At 63.9% G+C, this 15,896-nt stretch overlaps 1 protein-coding gene across 10 annotated transcripts in view; it reads left to right on the top strand.

Moving 5' to 3' along the window:
• Positions 1-15,896, top strand: part of GSE1 (Gse1 coiled-coil protein) — a 426,332-nt gene that overhangs the window by 380,206 nt on the left and 30,230 nt on the right. For 6 of the 10 annotated variants that reach the window (XM_060085176.1, XM_060085177.1, XM_060085179.1 and 3 more), the window contains one exon: positions 9,142-9,360. The exons of the other annotated variants lie outside the window; for them this stretch is intronic. In XM_060085176.1, coding sequence (XP_059941159.1) covers positions 9,142-9,360 — 219 coding nt within the window. The remainder of the gene's footprint in view (positions 1-9,141; positions 9,361-15,896) is intronic. 10 annotated transcript variants of the gene reach the window in all.

Below are 15,896 nucleotides of genomic sequence, written 5' to 3' on the forward strand. Positions count from 1 at the left end.
TAATAATTTGTTTGAAGGGACAAATGCTCTTCTGTTCTCTGATCCTCTCCCCTCACCTGAGGGGCAGGGCAGGAGCTGTCTAAACACCTGGATTCCTGGGCCCTGGGGCTGGGCAGGCCCTGTTCAGCAGTGGCCTCTGTTTCCTCTTCTCAGTGCTCCTCAAAGTTTGGTGTCCCAGTCAGGTTTCTTCCCTTTGGGAGAAGGACCTGGCCTTGACCCCTGCCCTCCTGGCCTGTTTTCCCACCTGCCGGCCCTGGCCTGCCGCTCCATGGAAACTTGGAGGCGTTTGGCCGCCGCCTCCTGGCTAGGTTGGGTTCCTGTCCTTTGGGACCTCTGACCCCCACCTGCGTCCTGCACCCCGTGCCTCCGGGCTCCACTCAAAGGGCTCCTTTGTAAGGAGGCGGCCTGGTTAGCTCAGGGGCCTCGGGCACACAAAGGAGTCGCTCCTGGGGTTGTTCCCTGGGTGCCCTCCTGCCCAGAGCTGCCGGAATGTGGGATTCAGGGGGTGCGGTGGGCCCCAAGGTGAGAGCTCTTCTTACTCCCTGGCTGTGTGCCACCTCTGATCCTCCCTGGTACCATCTGTAAAATGATGCAGCTCGTAGGTGGGCGCTCACAGCGGCCTGCAGGATGGGACGTGACCCCTAGGAGGTGGGGGGGTCCTTTCCAGTGTCTTCTCGTTTAAAGGGAAATTGCTGGCACAGCCACAAGGAAAACTGGATTCCCACCCCAGCGTCTCAGCACGCAACCCCAGGAAAGGGTATGACTCTTCCAGTCTCAGTTTACCCATCTGTAGAGTGGGGGTAGGGATGGGCCGTGTAGGAGGCTCCTTGGGTGACCTGTTTGCCTGGGGTCTGTTCCTGGAGTTACTGTGAAGGGTGACTGGGATGCTCTGGGCAAAGCCAGGCCTTGTTGTTGTCACTGCTGATGCCATTGTTAAGGACCACCTCCGGGGTCCTGGGCGCCACCCTTGACCCGGTCTCTCAGCCTTTTCTGTGTTAATTATGTGCCTCCTCGGGGCTGCCAGCTTTCTGCCTGCCCCCCACCCCGTGGCCGCCCTTATATAATCGCAGTCAAATGTTGCTGTTATCTGCTGCCTGACTTCCGTCCTTTGCATCCACCGGAACCTCCGGGACTCCCAAGCGTCTGAGGCCTTGAACCTCAACCCCTAGGCTGTCCTTGGAGGCCTTTGTCAGCGGGCTGCTCCGGGTGCTAACCCCGTGCCCATTGCTGTCCACGGGCGGCAGAGAACCACTCGCTCTCCTCTCCACCCAGGAGCCGCTGCCCCGTGAACCAGCTTGGGGGGCCCCAGCCCCACCTACACCTCCCGGTGTTACCTGGCACCCATGCCCTGAGGGACTCCCATGTGTGGGTGTCTGTCCTGAACGCTCTTTACCCCAGGACCTGGATTCAGCCTCCGGAGAGCCCCCACCCACCCAAAGGGTGTCGCTAACATGGTAGTGCGCAGGCAAGGGGGGCCCCCAAATGTTACCCGGCCCCCACCCTGCATCAACCCCCCCATTGGCTGCAGCTGCGGGGCGTTGCTGAACCCATCTGCCGTGGCTGCCTGGGGGCCCCAGAAGTTAGCTTTGCAAACAGCTCACGCCGCGGCGCTGGCTCTGGGAGGGGTGGGCTCCTGTTCCCATGGACTGGGGTCCTGGCAGACCTTTCTGCAGCTTGTAAGCTCCTGCCTTCCCCGTTCTGTAGTGACTTCATAAACTGCTGACCGACAGGGCTGCACGGGGCAGGGGATGGCCGCCTTGTCGTAAAATGAGCTGCCTTGTTACTCACTTTACTCCCCGGCCAGGGTCGTCTCTGGACACACAGGCTGGCCTCCCCCCGACCCCCCCTCAGTCCTTCCCTCTGGTTCCGGGTCAGGATCCAGGCCATCTGCTACGGCCGTCCCCAAAGCCAAAGCGAAATGGCTCTGTGTCGAGCTGCCGGTTACTGGGGCCTTAGCCTTGGGGAGTACGTCCAGTTCTGGGACTCCAGGCAAGAGAAGGCCTCAGTCCCCTTAGAAACCTACAACCTGAGAGGGTGGCCGTCATTGAAAAAGAACATTAAGGCCTAAAGCAGGCCACCCGTGTGCATCCGGGAGCCAGAGGCCTTCCTGACTCTCCCAGGCGCCGCACCTACCCCCACCCCCAAGAAAAATTGCTTCGTGCGAGTGAGCTCAGGACACGCCGAAGGCAAATATAATAATGAATTTATTATGAAGCCGCTCCGGCTCCTGGGATCACGTGGTTCCCCCCGCCGCCGCCTGCTGGGGTCTCTGCTCAGGTGACCCCAGCCTTGTTAGGGCTGCAGAAGCATCGCCCCTTTTCGGGGGGAGGGCGGTGGCATGGAGGCCCCGAGCTGGGGGACACTTGTATTTGTTCACAAATATTTCTCTCTGCGGTAATGAAAAATTACCAAGGGGGGTGATTAGAGAATCCAAGTCCAGATTGCGCACGCGGGCCTGAAACTGAGGCCCTGCTGGGCCCGGCCTCGTGGGGTGTAATTACCCGGGGTGGGGGGCGGCTGTCAGGGGAAGTGGGGCGGGTTGGTGCTTGAACCGGGAGCCAGCAGAAAATTCATCTCAGCGATTAGCTTGTAATTACAGAGCACGGAGCGAGCAGGCCTGAGGTCTGGAGCCACGGCAGAGCGGCGTGAAGGCAGCGGTAATTATGGGATCGGCGGGAGGCCGGAGGGAGGCTGAGGCGCACTGATTAATAACGCCTCCGCCCTCGCGCAGGGTGGGGAGCCGCCGCGCCCATGTTTAGTGGAGTGTTAGGGGCCTGCCTCCCCCCGCCCCCCTTTTAAGCCCAGCTGTTCGGAGCGTTCCGAGTCGATCGGGGTCTGTTCTGAAGCACCGGGGACAAGGTGGTTCTGGAACACGTCTGCCAAGCCGTCAGCCCAGCTCACCCCTCTGTACTTGGATATTTCTTCTTTGCCTTTTTCTTTTTTTTTTGGTTTAAGCTCTGTACTGCTTCTGGCCCTATTAGAAACCTGGGCAGGGAAGAGGAAAGAGAATTGGTTAAGGACGCCACACTTTGGTAGAAGGAGCGGGAAGGGTGACGGCCTCCCCATGCTGTCCTGGGCTGGGCAGTCCTTGCTTCTAAAGACCGTCACCATCCGGGGAGGAGGGGGCTGGGAGATCCGGTGCGTGCTGTCAGCCTGGTGGCTTTTCCTCTCCTGCCCTCAGCTTCGGGCACAGGGCAGGGGCTCTCGGCTCTGGGGGTCTGGCCGTGGCAGCTCTTTTCTCCTGGAGGGTCGAGGGGGCAGGAGGTGGACAGCACCATGGGATGCAGATGAGGCAGCCAGGAGGCCACCTGAGCTCCCCGTGTGTCAGGGGCTGGTACAGCCGCAGAGGGAGCTCGGGCCCCGCCCCCAGGGCCGCTGCAGCCCCCGGCCCTCATCCATCACTGGCCTTCGTGCTGTGGAGCCTACTCCCAGCTGTTAGGATAATGAATTTACATGAGCTGATAATGTCGACAAGAACTCAGTCGATGGCCAGGAGCGCAGAAGTTAATAAATACCTCTCTAATGAGGGCGGGGGGGAGGATAGGCACCCCTGCTCTGCGGGGCTTCTCGAGGGTGCAGGGCTGCCCGAGGCCCCCTCTCCTCTCCACGCCCCGCTGGGGCTTCCACGGTCACGGTGGCAACTGTGGCGGTGTGTGGGACCCACCTGCCTGTGCAGGGCTGGGGGCACAGCAGCCCTGAAGTGACCCCGAGCCTGTGACTCGGGGGGCGAGGCACACGGCTGGGGGGGGGGTGCTCCCGGGGGCCGTGTCGATCCCCAGCAGGTCCAAGGTGACCCTTTACGGGGTCTCTGGGTCCCCCGAATTTGGCCTTTGTCCTTCCACGTCCTAGGTGCAAGGGGGCCGTCACCCCAGCTGCCGGTGGTCCCTCGGGCCCCCTGCCTCCCTTCCCCTCCCCACCCCTCCCTTCCCGGTGCACACATGCTGAGGAGGAATGCTAATTTTAGACTCCCCTGACGAAGCTGCTCATTTGGAATTCTATTTTAAGTGACCTGACATCAGCAGAGCAGCTTTCCTGGCCCGAAGCTGCTCCAGAGACCACGGTTGACACCACGACAGGGACGCTAGCTCTGGGGGAGCCCCAGGAGCCTGGGGGCACTGTACGTGGGGCCTGTGCGGCACGTGCCGGGCTTTAAGGAGGGGGGAGAGCAGGCTCAGAGGGGGCTGGGGCATCACTGGATGCCAGTGGGAGTGTGACAGTGACATTAAGGTGGCGGCTGGTCCAGGAGGGGCAGAGGGTAGGCCTGCCCCCCAGAACCCTGGTCACCAGGGAAAGGCTGGGGTTGTCGGGGAGGGCTTGGGGTCCAGGAGGGGCACCCCAGTTCCCGTGGGTCCCGCATCTGCCCCGCAGGAGGCCCCGGTCTGGGGAAGACCCCATCCCCATGTTGGCTACTCCAAACTCATGCAGGCAAGTCTGTCTGTTGGTGGGCCCCCCACTTTTAAAACCCTGGTTCACTACAGAAAAACTAGAACAGAGAGAAGTAAAGAGGCTAAAAATGAGAAAATTGTTCCTCCTGCTGTCACCTGAAGACCCCACCCGTGGCCTTAAGGGGCCCGTGACATTTTGGGATCTGCCCCGGGATTTGCCCCATGGCTGCTCCCCGCTTATTGGAGCACCCGTGTACCATCCTGCCCAGCGCTGGCAGCTGGCGGTCACAGCATGTCCGCCTGGGTCACCAGCTGGCCAGCCTGTCACAGGGCCACTGGGCAGTGACCTCCGCATCTGCTCCCTGGGCCACGGGGACCGGTCACTGGGAGGTGCAGGACCGCTTCGCGTGTCTCACTTTGCCACCCCCCTCCCCTCTGCCTGGAGGCAGTATGCGGTGTGGGTTGTGGGGTCGAGCAGAGCCAGGCCCTCCTGCCGCGGCCCCAGGATGGGTCTGGATCGGGGCCCTGACCAGCTTTATGGAGGTGGGACACAGTTGCTGTGTTCAGGTAATCCCAGCCCTGCTGTTGACCGTCTGTCAGCCCTTGGGCCCAAGCTTGGAGTCTCCCTTCTGTAAAATGGGCACAGTGACACTTTTCCCTTAGAGGTGAAAGGATTTAAAGGTGGTGGCCAGTTCTCTAAGGAATGTGGCAAAGGGGAGGGAGGTGGTTAATGGCCTTGGATGGCATCAGAGGGGCCCGATTAGGAGACTCTGTGGGTAAAGCAGGCACAGAGTATCTGCAGGTGGTTGAACTTCCACAGAGGAAGGGAAATAGAGGTTGAGGGCCGTGATCGACAGAGGACATGGTGGTGGCACTCAGTGTAGCAGTTACCTAACGCCGCGTAACAAGCCATCCCAAACCTAAACGTGTCTGGATCCGGGAGCAGCTCGGCCAGGAGGCTCTGGCCCAGAGTCTGGTGTAAAGGAACGGTTGCTGGGGCTGTGGTCTCCTCGGAAGGCTCCCCTGGGGCTGGAGGAGCTGCTGCCGAGATGGTTCATGCTTCAGTTGGCTGTTGGCTGGAGGCCTCAGTTCCCTGAATGTGGGATTCCCTACAGGTACCTAGGGCGTCCTCACAACCTGGCAGCTGACCCCCCCCTCCCCCATGGCTCAAGTGATCCAGGAGAGCGCAGGGAGGTGGCTAGGGGCCTTTGATGACCTCACCTTGGTGGTCGCCACGCTTCTGTCGTGTTCTGTTCAGTGAAGTGAGTTGAGAGGTCTGGCCCACACGGAGAGAGGAGGATTCGTCCCCGCCTCTTGAAGGATGAGTGCCAGACTGGGACACGTTTCTAAACCACTGTAGTCAAGCGTACCTGAGCTCTGAGTGTGTTGCACCTCTTGGTCTGGCATCACAGCTGGGACTTGGACTGGTCAGGTGGTGTCATGAGTGGTGAGAACATGGCATCTGGGCCCAGGAAGTGGGGTTCGAGCCCTAGATGTGCCGCTGAGCTGTGGCTTGGATTGTCTGTGTGGCCTTGGGTTGTCCATGTGACTTTGGGTCGTCTGTGTGACTGTGACAGATCTTTGAACAGCTCCTGGCCTCGGTGTCCCCACCGGTGCTCTGCTGGCCTCTCAGGATTGTCTGAGACCCTGAGGGCAGGCCCAGGGTGGGAGTGAGTGCGGGGTTGGGGGGGTATCTGCTGCTGCTGCGGCCTCTCCCAGGCCCATCATGAGGCTGTCTTGAGAGGTGACCCGACCGTCTGTGTGACCTGATGTCCCGGGGAGGGTCTTTGTTTCCCTGGAGTAGGGAGCCCCGGGGTCCCCCGTCACATACCTCGTCTCCGGGCAGCCCCTCGTGGCGACGCCTTCCTCTAGGTGTTGGTCGGGACCTCCAGGACCTGTGCGAGCCATGCCCAGACGGGGTCCCCGCAGGGCTGCGCTCCACTGTCTACCACCACCCGCCCCCCAAGAAAAGAAAGGCATAGGTCCACTGAGTGTGGACCTTCGGTCCCGAGGAGGACCCGGAAGACTTCTGGACTGCCCAGATCAGGTCCTGTGTGGGGTCATGTCCTCGGTGTCCCCGCAGGCAGCAGGGCAAGAGCTCCGGTCCTCCTCTGTCCCGGGGTGTCCTGTGTGTTCGCATTGACCAGCCAGTGCCACCCATGGATGTGGAGGCTGAGTGACTCCTGGCCCGGACACGGGAGGGATGGGGGTGGGGGTGGGCGGCACAGATTTGGCAGGTCGGGCCCCGTTTTGCCCAGCCTGACCTGTATGAGCCTAGCCAAGCCCCTCGCCCACCCGAGACCTGGGTTTCTGCCCCTGTCTGCTGACCGGCTGCGTGATAATAACAGTGACTCCTGGGATGTGCCAGCCCTGCTCTGAAGCTTCTCACGTAATTTACCTCCTTGAACCCTCACGGAGTTAACTTCACGAGGCAGACTTTGTCTGTATCCCCCGTTTATAGATGAGGAGACTGAGGAGGCCCAGAGAGGCAAAGTAACTTGCCCAACATCACACAGCTAGAGGTCGCAGAGCTGGGATTCAGGCCCCAGCGTATGGCAGCCTAGTCCACGCTGAGCCTGACCTCCAGGCTCCGTGGCCGGCAGCACCTCCTGCCCTCTCTGTCCACACCGTCTGTGGAGGAGGAGGAGGGGGGCGGGCCGAGGGGGGCCTGGGCTGAGCTTCCGGGACATGGTGTCCGTCGGGCTCAACGGCCCTCCAGTGGCTGGCTGGGTGCCGGCTTGGCTGAGAAAGGACTCTTGTTAGGAACCTGTGTTTTCTAGTGACCAGCCCGCTGGGGCAGGGACCCTGCGCCCCACTGGGTTCTCGGGTTTCTCTGGTGGGCTTGCGGTCCCTGTGGGCATGTGGTTCCCACCCTCTCCCCTGTTCTTCCAGAAAGAGGAGGACACACGGGGTCAGCCTCGGGTTGGTGCCGCCCCGGCCGCTCAGTGGGCCTGCCACCGTGGTGCCCTGTCGCCCGGCCTGGCGCCGCCCACGTGACCCGCCGGCAGCTGGGAGGCCAGCCTGGGCGCAGGGCCGCTTGTGCGGGTCGTTTATTTCCGAGGTGCGAGCCCTCTCCCGAGAGAACGGTGTTCCCTCGAACTCGCGCCTGCCTCGATACTGCCTTTTATGCACCCCCCACCCCATCCCTGCCGTGGCCGTTTATGCGGCAGAGCCCCCAAGATCTCTTTTGCCGCCCGCCCGGCGAGAGGGCAGTGGTGGCCGTGGCCCAGCTCTCCGGGACCCTGGGCTCAGGGCGTGTGTCGGCGCCCGCGGCCTCTCCTGGCTAGTTCTGGGGGCAGCGGGGCAGGTCTCAGGGGCCCACCCCTTCCTGGCCACCGCTGGGGGTCCCCAGTGCTTACCTGGCTACCCACGGGGACAGGCATGGAAGCAGGTTGCAGTTAGACTCGAGTTGCACTGGATGCAGAGTGCTGCAGAGATGGGGTGGGCTCTGGGGGCTGCGGAGAGCCCCTTGGGGTGGGGGCCGTGGCGGGGGGGCAACGCATGTTCTTGCCCTGTCATCTTCTGGGACACTCTGCGCTTGTGCTCTCTCACCCCTCCCATGACTTCCCAGGTCCCCTCCCCAGGTGACCCCGGGTGTTCCCTGGAGCTGTCCCTCCTAGGTCTCCGTCTGGGGCTTCGCAGGTTCGTTTACCTCTCCCTGCACACAGCCCGTTGCCCGTGCCACCCGCGAGGCCATGCCCCTTGATTTGCGCCTCTCGAATGTACCCACGGTGAGGGAGCGGGGATGCGGCAGGTGCCCCTGAGAGGGCAGGAGAAGTTAACAGAAGACTGACTTATGGCACTGCTCACGCCCGGCCGTTATCAGTGGGGCGCGTGGGGCATGTGAAGGTTGAGCCTCCTCAGGACTTGAAAGGCCGGGAGCTTGTGGGAAGGCATCTGATGTCACTCCTGGCGGGTGGCGGCTCCTTGGCCAGCGTGGCACCTGAACCTGGACCCCCGTGGGAAGGGGGCTTCCCCCGACAGCGGTTTAGACCTGCGGTCACGGGTCTTTTAGCGTCTAGGCGGGGTTTGCGCCGGGCGAGACCACAGCAGGGTCTGCAGGTGGCTGTGTTCTCTGCCTGTTTCTGTCCTCGGAGGCACCTTCTCAGTGCAGACCCGCTGGGTGCCTGTGGCTTTGGGATCCAAGGGGGGATGGTAGCGGCACAGGAGGGCCCTGGCCAACCCGCCTGGGACAATCCTGGGTCTGTGCTGCCTGCCCGTATGAGCCTGTTTGCTTTTCTGGAAGGAAAAGGACGTGCTCCATGAGTCCTCCAGAGCGACGTGCTGAAGGCCTGGCAAAAGCGTGTTGGTCTTCGTGATCGTCAGTGGTTCAGCCCTTTCCCTTTCCTCTGGAGCTCGTCTCTTTCTTGCGAGGACACTGGCCCCGCGCCTTGGTCTCCGTCCCCCACGCCTGTCAGGGAGTGCTCTCAGATCTCCCGGGCTGTCCTGGAGAGGCTGTCGGCTTGGGCCGGGACGAGCCGTTCAGCATCTGGACTCACCGGGGTCCTGTGCACAGCGGCTCTTTGCTTACGGAGCCGAGGGGGTGGGGTTGCCCGCGGACGCCGGGGTCGCGCCCCCGTTCTCTGCGCAACGCTGGCTCTGTTCCGTTTCTCCTGTGCTGCCGGGGCCGCCGGCTCTGTTCCCGCTCCCCGCATGCCGCCCGCTGGCACCGGACCCCCGGGCCGCGCGGACGCCGCTCCGGTGCCGGGCCCTCCTGCTCTCTGGGTGACTTCTGGTTCTTCTTTTCCTGTTTCAGGCATGAGCCATGAGCCCAAGTCCCCTTCACTAGGGATGCTTTCCACCGCGACCAGGACCACCGCCACCGTCAACCCCCTCACCCCCTCGCCGCTCAATGGCGCCCTGGTGCCCAGTGGCAGCCCCGCCACCAGCAGCGCGCTGTCGGCCCAGGCCGCGCCGTCCTCCAGCTTTGCTGCCGCTCTGCGCAAGCTCGCCAAACAGGCGGAGGAGCCCAGAGGTAAGAGGCGCGCCCGCCGGGCGGCTCCACGAGGCGGGGGAGAGAGCGGCCCCTTCCTTCCTGCCCAGGCCTCGCGGCTCCTGCGCTCGGGGGGCAACAGCCGGTCCCACGAGCCGCCGCCCCGCACGTTCACGGGCTCCGGGGGCGAGGCCGCTCCCGCCCACGTGCTTGCACGCCCACATCTACACGTGCTGGCTTTTCTCATGCTGCTTCGTTCTGGCGGGGACCGCGCTGTCTGACCCCCGCCCGTCCGGGGAGCCCAGCGGCCCCAGCAGCTCTGCTTGGCTTCTGCTTCCTGTGCTCTGTGCTGCTCTGTCCTTCTTTGGCTGTAGGACCACCGAGGGGGCGTCCGGCAGCTGTGGCTTCAGAGGGTGGATGTGCTGCACCCCGATACATCCCTCCGGAGCCCCCAGCCTGCCCCGGGGGCCTCTTCCCAGGTGGCATGTTTCCCAGGAGACCGGGAGCTCCAGGCCTTGATAGCCCCTCCAGACGTGGCAGGGGAGCACGGTCTCTGGAAACCCTCTTTATCCCAAGTGCTCCGAAGTGGGGGCACAGCTTAATCCCTCCAAGGCAGGGGTCTTGTGGTGGCATGGACAGGTGTCCCCCAGAGGTCTGGAGCCCCGGCTCCTGGTGTCACTTGGGCAGTGACGTGCTCTGTGACTTTGGGCAAACGCTGACCCTCTCTGAGCTTCAGCCTTCCTGTTTGTACGACGAGGCTCACTACAGCTCTGGCTTCGGGCATTTCTAGGGCTGACCGTCAGCCTGTGTTAGTCCAAGGGCTGCTGGCTGGATGAGTGGGGCTGGCGGGCAGTTTGCAGCCAGAGCTTCTGGGAGACCTGGGCCCTTGCGGGTTCTGGTGCAGCCCTCTCAGGCACCCTCTGGACTCACTGCTTGGAGGCAGGGGGTCGGCCTCCCGGGCAGAGGAAGCAGAGACCCTGGGTGCCTCTGCCGGCCATCTGCCTTGCCCCAAATGTGCAGGGTTTGGCGTCCTGGCTTCCAGGCCCTCTGGGGCACCCAAAGAACACGTGTGTGGGAACTCTGTCTGTCTTTATAGACTCTGGTGTCTCTAGCTCAGCAGAGCGGACATTTGCCCTGACCGGGGTGGCTGGGGGTCTGCTGATTTCTGAGTCTGACTTGTCTCCACACCCTTGCGGATCACATGGTTGTTGGACGGAGGAGGAATGTGAGGGGAGTAGACAAGAATTGACGGCAGCGTGGATGTGGCCCAGGAGCGGAGGCCTTCGGGGCCCGGTTTCTGCATTGCTAGGGGTCGCCCTCACCGCTGGTGTCCGCCTGCCCTGGGCTGTTCTGTCCACCCAGACAGACCTTCCCAGTGCCTGCACGCATGCCCCTCCTCGCCCTCCACACCCACCACGGGACTCCTTGGCCAGTCCGGCCGCGGGAGGCCCCGCTGCTGTCGGGAGGCCCCGCTGTTCGGGGCCACCGCACGCCACGCGGCTGGAGAGCAGAGATATGGTGAGCTCTGTGCCGGCGAGGCCCCCAGAACAGACGTCCTGGGCTGGCTGCGAGCACCCCGGGAGGAGCGTGCACAGTGGCACCCTGAGCCGGGGTCGAGACTTGGGGGTCTCTTCAGAGTCGACGCGAAGCCCCCAGGGCAGAGCTTGCTCCCTGCTTTGGTGTCTTCCTTCCCGGCATACCAGGAGGCGGAGAAACAGGGCTGGCGCAGCTTTCAAAGACAACTGTCAGCACGTGGGAGACACCGGGACCATCTGGCTGAGTCACCCCCGAGTGTCAGGGCTTCAGCCAACAGCTGTGTCCACTCCCGGGCAGCTGGGCTCATCCTGGGGTGACACCCCCCGTCTGTAGAGGACGTGGCAGCGAAAGGGCACGTTTCCCTCCTTGCCGAGTGGGCGGTGGAGAGCCTGCCTTGATGGCCTTCGTCTCCTCCCTGCTGCCCCAGGCTGGCCCCAGCGTCCGGCTCGAATGATGGGCCGGTGGACAGCCCGCGTGCCGGAGACGGCCGGGCCTCGCTGGCCGGGAGCAGCGTGTGCCGTCGTGGAGCGGACCCTGCCCCCCGCAGGCTGCGATCTGGGGGTTGTGCGTGATGCCCTGGAGCTTTGTGACAGAGGATCAGGAGAGAGAGAGGAGACGGGCGAGCCACGCCGGCCTGAGCCTGTGCCGTCCTTGGAGCGCGTGCCGTCCGCCGCTGGTTGACCCGAGGTTATTCCCATCGTTCTGATGAGAAAGCTGAGGTTTGGGGGGGGTGGGGGGCTCAGTATTTGGACCCTGGGCTGCCCTGATGCTCGAGTTACTGTGTGTGTGTCCTGGGGACTTGTGACCTCATTTCTGGCTCCGGGGGCCCCAGGCAAAGTCTGGAGTTTAAAGCAGCAGTGATGAGCTTCGTTGGCAGTGCACCGTCTGGTGCACCCCAGTGGGGCTTTGGTTTGAAGAAATGAGCTCAGTTACTCTCTGGAGCATCCTCTGGGCCACATCCCATGCCTGGTCCCTATTTTTCTCACGGAGTTGCCCCGGCTCTGATGGGCTGTCTCCCATCTGTAGAATTGGCTGGCAGCCCAGAGTCGTCAGCCCATTGTACAGGTGGGGAAGATGAGGCTCAGAGAAGTCAAGTTATGACTGTGAGGTCACACAGCTGGTGAGGACACGCCCTGTGCCCCTCACTGCTGCTCCTTCAGCCTTTCCAAGTGGATGTGGAGAGCCGGACTTAGGACGGCAAGACTGAGTGCATGGTCCTGGCTGGGGAGGGGCACCCCCTTCCCACCCCCCAGCACCCACCACAGTGGTGCAGGGAGCACTCGGGGGGGGCGTGTTCTGTGTTCCCCACAGAGCGGGGGACAGAGTGGAGATGTGGGCTGTCAGCCTCTGGAAGCCTGGGGGCTGTAGGGGCACGGCGGGGAGAGCCAGCAGCCCCCAGTTACCCTGCCTGCCTCTCCACCGGGGACCAGAGAGCCCAAGGGGGACGTTTGCTGGGCTTGGTGATGGTGGGGGGTGGGGGGGGTTGATTTTTTTGCTTGTCAGCTTTTTAAGGTATAATTCACGTCCCGGAAAATTCATCGTTTAAAGGACACAGTTGAGTGGGTTTTCGTGCATTCGGAGTTCTGCGAACATCACTCTTAATTCCAGCATGTTTTGTCACCCCTAAAAGAAACCCTGTCCCCACGCCCTCCCCCGGCCCTGGCAGCCAGAATCCGCTGTCTGGACGTCTGTCACCTGTGGGTGCGCGCAGCCCCGCGGCTGGCTCCCGCTCTCAGACTGGTGTTTGCAGGGCTGTCCACGCATGGCACACTTCTCGTGGCTGGTTGGCACCGCACACCTGTCACCAGGTGTGTGAGGAGGTGGACCCAGCAAGGGCTCTCCCCTCCTGAATCGCGGCAGTGCCCGTTTACTGAGCACCTGCTGCGAACAGGGCGGTCTCCCGCTGCGTTCCCAGCACAGCCCTGGCCTCTGTTCTCTGTCCGTCTTGCTGGTGGGCAAAGCCGAGAGCTTCGGGCTCGCTGGTGTCCTGAGCCATAGGCAGCAGAGGGGACTCTGGAAACTCCACGGTGCCCTGCCCCGCCCTGGCATCTGTGTCCACCTTCCCAGAGAAGGGAGCCACCGCCTCTGCCACAGCTCTCCCTCCATGAGGGCAAGGCCCCCGTCTCTTCGGGGTGACCCAGGGCGACAGGCCCCACAGCCCCGGAGGTGCCAGCATCTTGGCATCTGGGGGCTGCGGTGACCCAGGACCCCATGGCTGACCCCAGAGGGCCCTGTCCCCGAGGGCAGAGGTCCCAGGTGGAGCAGGCGCGGCGCCTCCTCCTGCACAGGGAGGTGGTGGGAGAGGTGGGCCCGACAGGCAGAGCCAAGACAGCCGAGGCCGCAGCCCCCCCCACTCCGCCCCGGCCCCGCAGGCCCCTCCCACTGCCGGGCCCGTGCTGGTCAGCCTTGGGCCGCCTGGGTGCTGGCTGCAGCCATGGGCGCCTCTGGCTGCCCCGTGACCCTCTCCTCTGCCCCCGCTGCCCCCCACGCTGCGGAAGCGTCTTACCCCGAGCCGTGGCCCAGCTCTCCCCTCTGCTTCCCCGGCTGATGTCTTTTCTCACGTCGGGTCTCCAGGCTGCAGCTTAAAAATCCAGTTCGGAGCAAGGAATCCACGTGCCCGTCACTCGCTCTGCCCCCAGAGAGAGGAGGCGAGGAGGAGACATGGGCCCTCGGTGGGGTTTGATCTTCCCGAGGCTTCTTTGCAGCCACACGGCCCTGCTCCGTCCCTGTCGGCCAGCGGGGGGCCGGGTGTCTTTCCCTTGGGGACTGGAAGGGACTGCCTGTCCGGGGAGGGGGAGGGGCCATATCTGCCTGGCCCTGTAACCCACTCCGATGCGGGCGCCCAGCAGGGTGGACACGGACGCCGGCAGATTCTGGTTCACGCCTTTGCTGTGTGGCCTGGGCACGGTGCTCTATCTCTCTGAGCTGCCGTGTGTCCTCAGGATGAGGGTAACGTCTAGGGACTTCCCTGGTGGTCCAGTGGTTAGGGCTCGGTGCTTCCAGTGCAGGGGACGTGGGTCCGATCTCTGGTCTGGGAACTAAGATCCCGCGGGCCTCACGGCACAGCCAAAAATAAGAAAGTTAAAAAACAAAAGAGGCTGAGGGTAACGTCTCTCCTCCGTAGATTTTGCCGATGTAGGAAGAACACGCTAGCTCCAGGTGCGGCGCCGTCCCCGGCTGTCCCCACCTTCCCCCACCCCTGCAGTGCAGCCAGGGCTCGAGGGGCCGGGAAAGGAAGGCCAGTGCTTCCATGGCTGAGGGCGGGGCTGAGTGCTGCGCATGTGTCTCGAGGCCCAGATTGACCCCCTCTGGGGAGAGAGCCCGTCCTGTCTGGGCCGGAGGAGTCAGCCACGGCTGCTCCCAGCCATCCTGACAGCGTGGGTGCGTGCACGCCCGGGGCAGCCGCTCCCTGTCACCTCGACCCTCGTCTCGGCTCTTTGGAGAAAGGGAGTCCCAGGCCGTGACCAGGCCCACACAGCACGTTCTGGAAGGAGCCGCGGGCTGCAGGTTTGGGCCCGACCCCCACGTTGGTCCCGGTTGTACCCGTGGGACCCTTCGGCAGTGACAGGCCGGGGCCCCCTTGAATGAGGCGTCCCGTAACAGTGCGCTTGGCGTCTGTCTTTGGCCCCTTTGCCAGTGGGGCGGGGCTGGGCGGGGCGGAAGGAGCCTGGTGGGCTCCAAAGCCACGTGGCCTGTTCAAATCCCACGTGTCCGTCCCTCCCAGCGGGGTGTCGGGGGCACCGACCGGCCTCAGGGAGCTGGTCTCCGAGGGCACGAGCACCGTTTTCGCCGCCTGCAAGAGAAGTGACTGGCGGACCTCGGCTTTGTTTGGACCAGACACAAGCAGGCTGGCAAGGGCGGTGGGGCCCAGGACCCCGAGCCCAGGTGGGAGGGAGCGCGCTTTTCTCCAGGCGTGTGCGCTGGCTGCCGGCCTCATCTTGTCGCTGGCTTTGCAGGCGGGTCTGGTTTCCCTGGAGCCCCTGGAGGAGGCGGGAGCGTCCCTCCCTCTGTCGGGGTTGGAGGTGGGACCCTGCCTGCCAGCGGTGCCTCACTGAGCCGGCCTGAGGCAGGAGGGACGGGCGGCGCCCCTGTTCTGACACCTCACACCGCAGAACAAGTGAGCGGACACGCGTGTGTCAGTCGTGTGGCCGCGGGGCTCGGCGGGGCTGGGTTTCCCGGCGTGTCTGCAGCCCCGTCTGTCTCGTGGCACAGGTGTAAGCGTGCAGGGGCGTCCTGGGTGCCTTGCCTTCCTCCTCTGTGCTCTGGGCCGGGGATTCAGAGGAGCGCGGGACCCAGCGAGGGGGGCTTGCGCCTGCCCCGATGGGGGATGCCCAGCCCTGAGACATTGGGACAAGAGGCCTCCCCAGGCCGTGTCGCTGCAACAGCGACCTTCCCTGTCCCCTCGCTGAAGCCCCCTCCGCCTTCTCGCCCCCAGTTCCTCTCCTCTCCCTTGAGGCGCCCCCTCCCGGCCCCTCATGCCCCTCAACACAGCAGAAGCCCGCCATCCTCCCAGCCCCGATCCTGCTCATCACCACATCGTCGGGCCCTGGAAGTGCATCTTGTAAGAAAGCCCACACCTTGCCTTTGCTAGCTGGGGTTTAGTGACGGTCCTGTGACGCTACGTTGGGGGCAGGTGTGCCCCGCCCACTGGTGGCATGAGGTGGGGTGAGGGCTCCTGGGAGAGGGCATTGGGTGGACGGGCCTCCGACTGTTCCCGCGCCATGGGGGAGCTGGCAGGCAGGCCGGGAGGGGAAGCGGGCAGAGGGCAGCCCTGCGGCTCTTTCTCAGGGGGTTCTCCCCGAGCCCACAGGTGGGTGGAGCCAGCCAGGGCAGCCCTGCATGTGCCGTGTGCCCGGCAGTCCCCGCTGCGCCCGGCCTGCAGGGAGGCCAGAGGGTCCCCCACCTCATTCCCCGCCTCTATGTGCTCATGGTGGGGATCCGCACGTGCTCGTGGCTGGCGGGTCCCTGCCTGCACCGAGTGGAAGCCTGGGCAAGGCTCAGCCGGGCGGGGGGACCCCTGCTGCTTGGCGCTGGCTCCAGAA

Source organism: Mesoplodon densirostris, chromosome 19 (assembly GCF_025265405.1).
Source record: "Mesoplodon densirostris isolate mMesDen1 chromosome 19, mMesDen1 primary haplotype, whole genome shotgun sequence".
NCBI classification, from domain to species: Eukaryota; Metazoa; Chordata; class Mammalia; order Artiodactyla; family Ziphiidae; genus Mesoplodon; species Mesoplodon densirostris.